Source organism: Lynx canadensis, chromosome B3 (assembly GCF_007474595.2).
Source record: "Lynx canadensis isolate LIC74 chromosome B3, mLynCan4.pri.v2, whole genome shotgun sequence".
Lineage (NCBI taxonomy): Eukaryota > Metazoa > Chordata > Mammalia > Carnivora > Felidae > Lynx > Lynx canadensis.
This window is the reverse complement of record NC_044308.2, coordinates 38,296,287-38,302,752: the sequence shown is the minus strand read 5'-3', so window position 1 is coordinate 38,302,752 and position 6,466 is coordinate 38,296,287. Positions and strand designations below refer to the sequence as shown.

General features: G+C 62.7%; 1 protein-coding gene across 1 annotated transcript in view; it reads left to right on the top strand.

The window, feature by feature from the left end:
• The first annotated feature begins 2,951 nt into the window (after positions 1-2,951).
• Positions 2,952-6,466, top strand: part of SMAD6 (SMAD family member 6) — a 75,209-nt gene continuing 71,694 nt past the window's right edge. The window contains exon 1 of the mRNA XM_030317867.1: positions 2,952-3,914. Within this exon, the coding sequence (XP_030173727.1) occupies positions 3,098-3,914 (817 nt within the window). The 5' untranslated portion in view covers positions 2,952-3,097. The remainder of the gene's footprint in view (positions 3,915-6,466) is intronic.

Below are 6,466 nucleotides of genomic sequence, written 5' to 3'. Positions count from 1 at the left end.
TAGCTTGTGGGGTGAGCACACATACTGGTTTATGCCTATCTGGTTTTAGCATTTTAGCACTCTCAACACTATCTGGTCAGTGGCGAATTGAATGGCAAGTTCCTGTGCCTCAGTTTCCTCATCTGTAAAAGGGAAATAATAACACCACCTATCAGGGTTGTTGGGAGAATTCAGTGACTGAATCCTTATGATGCCTGGAACGTGGCCTTGCCCGCAGTAAGGAGTCAATAAGCTCCGACTTATTTATTATTGCAATCCACAGCCAAACCAGCAAATACCCCGATAAAAGAAAACACTTTGCACTGAGTTATTCTTCGTATTTTTCCCCCAGGGGCGAGAAATGACCGAAAGGACCACGAGATGGGCTTCTGGGTGCTGGTTAGTTACATAAGTGTTGTAATCACTTGCGAAAATTCATCTCGCTGTTCACTTGCGATTTGTGCGCTTAAAATGCACACTCTCCAAAGGATCCTCACGGTCCTGTGAGCAGCGCAGGGTAGGCACCGTCACCCTCGTTTTTCAAACAGGACACTGACAGCTATTTTGATTTGGCCAAAGCAGTAGCGGATGGGGGTGAGGAAGCTTCTCGGCCCCGTCTTCCCTTCGAAAGAAAACCACGTCTCCCGGAGAGCGCGGCGCGAACAGTACCTGGCTCCAGGTACAGCTCAGCAAATGGCTCGAGTCCTTCCTTAATACACCGCCCTTCCCCCAGCGCTCACACAGACTCCGAGCCCCGCGGGGTACTCGCCCCGCCGCACACTCAAAGGGCCAGCCCCACACGTGGGCACCCCCGGGGGAGACCCGCGCGCCGGCGCCCCCGCGGCCCCCGCGGGGGAATGGCGCCCAGCCCCGGGCCAATGAGAGTAGCGGAATTTCTTTCATTCAGTGCGGGGCCAGGCTCCTGCCCGGAAAGGGGCGGGGTGCCGCGCCGGGGGCGGGGCCGCCGCGCGCCGCGGAGAGGGCGGTGCCCGCCCCACGGCCCGGCCAATCGGCGCCGCGCCCGGGGGGGGGAGGGGGGAACCAGGCCTTTTTTCCCTCCGCGCGGGACCAATCCCGACTTTACAAGCTTGAACTTTTGCCACCCTCGGACGAGCGAGCGCGCCCGAGGAGGTACCCCGCCGCGCCGGCTCCAGGGGCAGGAGCGGCCTTAACCCTTCCCGCGCCGGGCGGCCCGCTGCTGCCGCCGCGCCCCCTAGCCAGTTCCGGACCCAGTGGGCCGGGACCCTGCCCCCAACCCATCCCCATTTCCTTGGTGAAACGTCGCAGGGGAGAGCAAGACCCCTACCCACATCCCTCTCGGTGGTGCAGAGAATCACTTGGGGAAAGGGGAGGAGGAAGCACCCGGCCCCGATGGGGGCCCGGGACTGCTGGCCTCCCGCCTAGCTCCGAGGGAGAGCCGTGGCGACCGTGAGGAGCCGGAGAGGAGACACTCCCCGCCCCTACCCCACCCTCTGCACCTCGCTACCTCGGGCAAGCCTGGAGCCCCCTTGCGCCAAGCGTCCCAGGTCCCTCATTTGGCCCCGCAGAGAGACCCCTGACTGCGACAGGGGGTGTGGAGACCTTGTGCCATCAAGATCCCGCTACCGTAACAAATCGGCCGCCCCCTGCTCCCAAGAGACTCAGGCCAGGAAGGCACACACGCACACCCATTTTTATTAGCCTTCCCTGGGATGGGGGTTTGGCCCAACTCTAAAGTGCAATGTGTGTTTGTAAGTTTGTGCACAAGCCAGGGAGAGGCAAAGCGCCCCGTTTGCATCCAAGTCTCAGTGTGTCCACCGAGCCTTCGCGCCGCTCGCCCGTGGTTTGTGTAACTCGCGTGTGTGTGCGCGCGCGCGAGGGGGTGTGCTCCCTCGCATCCGTGCCCGCGGCGCGACGCGGGCTTGAAAGCGGGCCGTGGGCGCTGCCAGGCTCGGGGCGGGGGTGCCGGGGCGAGCGTGGGGCGGGAGCCCGAGCTCGGCCCGCCCCGGGAGCCGGCCCTTTGGAGCCTCGGGCCCTGCAATGGGACGTGTTCTCCTTTAAGAGTTAAGAAACTTGAAACCTTGTTTGCGCAACAATCAGCGCCGCGGAGCCGCCAAAGTGTCTAGACTGGCATATGATGGGAGGCAGCCAATGACTCCGCGGCGCTCCTCCGGGGGCCCTCAGTGTGCGTTTGAGGAGAACAAAAAAGAGAGAGAGCCGAGCGGGGGAGCGAGCGAGGGAGCCGAGCCGAGAGAAAGAGCCGCCGGGCGCTGCCTCGCCAGACCTCGCAGGGACCGCGGGGCCACCGGGAGGCACTTTTTGTGGAGGGGGGAGGGGGACGACCTCTGCAGCCGCGGCGCCCCGGGCGTCCGAGCGCAGCGTGGGGCGGGCTGCGACCTCTGCCTCGGTGGATTGCATTTTTAATTAAGGATTCCCAACAGCTCTTTGGGATTTTTACAGTTTCCACTCATGTGTTGACACCCGCGTTCAGGAGAAACTTGCTCCAAGTGCATCTAGCGCCTGGGACCTGAGACGGAGTTGGCTTTTCGTGCATGCAATTCCAGGATTTTGGTTTTGTTTGGGCTTTCTTTTTCTTTCTTCCCCCCCCCCCCTTCTTTTGCAGGGAGTAAGAAGGAAGCTGAAGGTATCAACAAGCCGGCCTTTCGGATCCTGCAGGAAAAGCCCATGTAGTTAAGCGTTTGGGTTTTAAAGGCAGGGCTGCCCGGACACATCTGGGGGGTTCGGCGGGAGCGCTTTGTGCTCATGGACCAGTCGCGCAACTTTTGAAGGCTCGCCGGCCCATGCGGGGTCTTCCTGGCGGAGGGCAGCCTGCAGTCCCCCTCCAGCGCCGGGGCTGGAGTTGCTGAGTAGCCCGGCCGCCGGGGTCCATGTAGCCGCTGGCCCGGCGCGGACTGCGGCTCGGCGCGCGCGTGTTCCCCGCCGTCCCGGCCCGGCGAGCTCCCTCATGTTGCAGCCCTGCGGCGCCCCTTCGACGACAGGCTGTGCGCGACCTGCACGGCGCCCGGCGGCGGAGCTTCATGTGGGGCTGCGGCCCGCGCAGCCGGCGCCTCGCTGACGGAACGGACCCCCGGTAACCGGAGACTGCCTCCCCCCCACCCCCGGCGCCAAAGGATATCGTATGTTCAGGTCCAAACGCTCGGGGCTGGTGCGGCGACTTTGGCGAAGTCGTGTGGTCCCCGACCGGGAGGAAGGAGGCGGCGGCGGCGGCGGCGGCGGCGACGAGGATGGGAGCTTGGGCAGCCGAGCTGAGCCGGCCCCGCGGGCACGAGAAGGCGGAGGCTGCGGCCGCTCCGAAGTCCGCCCGGTAGCCCCGCGGCGGCCCCGGGACGCGGTGGGACAGCGAGGCGCCCAGGGCGCGGGGAGGCGCCGGCGCGCAGGGGGCCCCCCGAGGCCCATGTCGGAGCTGGGGGCCGGCGCTGGGGGCTCCCCTCTGGACGCGGCGGAGCCGGGAGGCCCGGGCTGGCTGCCCGAAAGTGACTGCGAGACTGTGACTTGCTGTCTCTTCTCGGAGCGGGACGCCGCGGGCGCGCCGCGGGACGCCGGCGACCCCCTGGCCGGGGCGGCCCTGGAGGCGGCGGGCGGCGGGCGGAGTCGCGAAGCCCGCTCGCGACTGCTGCTGCTCGAGCAGGAACTCAAGACGGTCACGTACTCGCTGCTGAAGCGGCTCAAGGAGCGTTCGCTGGACACGCTGCTGGAGGCGGTGGAGTCCCGCGGCGGCGTGCCGGGCGGCTGCGTGCTGGTGCCGCGCGCCGACCTTCGCCTGGGCGGCCAGCCTGCGCCGCCGCAGCTGCTGCTCGGCCGCCTCTTCCGCTGGCCCGACCTGCAGCACGCCGTGGAGCTGAAGCCCCTGTGCGGCTGCCACAGCTTCGCCGCCGCCGCCGACGGCCCCACCGTGTGCTGCAACCCCTACCACTTCAGCCGGCTCTGCGGGCCAGGTGAGCGCGCGCGCCGGCCGGGAGCGTTGGTGGGGGGGGGGGGTTCCCCTCCCCGCCTCCTTCCGCGGCCCTTCGGTCCGCGACGCCGCGGGCGGGGGGAGCTGGGGCTGCAACCCCGGGTGCCCCTGGTGCGTGGGAGCCCGCGGTGGAAGCTCCTCACCCTGGCGGGACGGCCGGGAAGTGGGTATCGGGGCACACGTGTCAAATGGCACCTTCTTTTTACGGCTCCGGCAGACTTAAAAGGCTGTGCATTGGAGTTTTCTCAGTGCAGCCTCACGGACCTAACTTACGCTGTAGCTTCATAGACAGTGAAAGAGAAGGGCAGGCCTGACGGAAGCCCAACACAGAGTCGTTCGCCCCCCTCCCGGTTTATCCCAGTCTATTTATACCTAACGCGATACTTTCCTATATCCAGGTGGATACAAGTTGTGAAACGGGGTGTAGAGATCATTCACGGCCAGAGTCACCGGTGTTCATAAATTGTCACACTTGTTCCTTTGTATACTCTGGAGCAAAGCTCCTCTCTCAAAGTGGAGACCACCTTCTTGCCTGACTGTTCCCAGCATCCCTTGGGTGTCAGCTATCAGGGCCCGCCATGGTCATCATTGTCAATTCTATGTCCAGTTTTTCTAGAGGGTCCTGGAGGTGTCTGGAGGAGGAGGCGAGAAGGCCAGATATTTTATTTACCTCTGAGAACTGCCTCCCTTCTTTGTTCTCTTCCTGGGATTTCCCACACACACCCACCCCCAGCACTGCTTACCTGAGCAGGCCCTGGGTTCTGGAACAGAGGTGAGGACAGGTGGAGGCTTCTGGCAGGCCAGAAGCTTGCAGTTCCCCTGTTCTGACCTCTGCTCTGCAGGGCTTGCACATTTCTGCCTGTAGCATCTTAGGGGTGTATGCATCTTAGGTGGCTTTGGCGGCCCTGTGGGGGTGAGACCTGCTGGAAGAATAAAGGCTCTTGGGCCTGGAAGGGCTCTGAGCTCCTCCAGTCTGTCCCCTCTGGAGAGTCTGCACCCAGCCTGGGGGCACATAGAGGGTCAGATCACAGATCTTCTGATACCTAGTGTGGAAGGGGAGGGTGGGCCCAGGATTTGTCCCAGATGTCTTGTTCTGTGCAGTGTAGTGGCTGGAGGGGAAAGGAATGTGCTTCAGTGGTGGTTCCTGAAGACAGCACTGATGGGGGGTAGGTGGGGAGAGGCAGCATTCATCTGGTCGCCCTGGTCCCCACGTGGTCACTCCAGGCCTGATTCAAGGGCTTTGGGCAGTCCCTGACCTGTGACCTGTGGTAGGCTTTCTGTGTCCCTTGTTCCTCTTCCAGACAGCTTCTCCTGGAAGTGGCTTCCTCCCCTCTGCCACCCTGTCTCCTCCCTAACTCTGGGGCCCAGGTCCCCATTTGTGGTTACCCTGTCCCTCATCATTTTTATTTAGTGGGAGATAATTGGTGGGGCTCACTGTGTGCTTTTTAGCAGGCTCTGGCAGGTATTTTCTCTCTTACCAGGTCAGTTTGCCAGTGACTATTTGTTGAGCACTTGCTCTGTGCCAGGCACCGTACTGGGTGCTAGAGTGGGGAAAGCGGAAATAGGAGTACGACCCATGCCCTTAAGAAACATAATCTGGGCAGGGAGATGGGGCAGAGATGGGGGAAGAAGGGCCAGGTCAGTGGGTCTGAACTATCAGAGCGCTGTGGGGTGTGCAGGTAACAGGATCCCCTCCAGGAGCTCTATAGCTCTGTTTGGAGACCACCTTGGAGGATGGGTTGGGGAGGTGGGCATGGAGGAGGAGGGGAGGGCCAGCTGAGAGTCAAGGTGCCAGGCAAGCTCAGGTGTGTGAGCCGGAAGGGATGGCATGGAAATGTTGGAGCAACAGACAGGCCCCCTCCCCTCACCCTGTTTCTACACCTTGGATTAGAAGTCACCTTAGGGGGTGGTTTGAGCCTCACAGACTGCCAGGTACAGGTTGGGGGGCAGTTTTTCCCCTGCAGTGGAAGTTCTTCACCACAGACCTGGTCCTAGGCTCTCTAGTAAGGATAGTTTGACCTTGGGTGAATAACCTCTCCTCACAGTCTCCTTGTGAGTGGAATGGGGGTGGCTCTAGAACACTCTCCACATCTCATTCTAGACTGAGCATTGTTGGCACTTGACTCCCTTTCTCCCTTTCTCCTCCCAAAAGGAGGCACTGGTGCAGGGGCTGTGTCTCCTGCCTGTTTGCCAGCCCTCCCCCTCCTTCCCCCATTCAAGCCACCCTGGGGGCAGTTGGGGGGGACCCATGGTCTGGGAAGAGTGTTCAGTAGGCACCAGGTTGACCCTGTTGCCTCATCCCCTGCCTGGTGGCTTGGGCCGCTGGGACCGAGAACTGGGGAGCCCTTTGCTGCCCACCCCACCCTTGCTGCCTGGCCGCCAGCCTGGCTCCTGAAGCTGGGCGGGTGCATAGCTGGAGCTCAGCCGTGCGCATCCTGATAAGGAGACTGCTCCTTCCAGGGCTCTGGGGGAAGAGGGCTGGGGCACTGGGGCAGACAAGACAGACACACTCATGGATAGCAGGCACATAGCTGG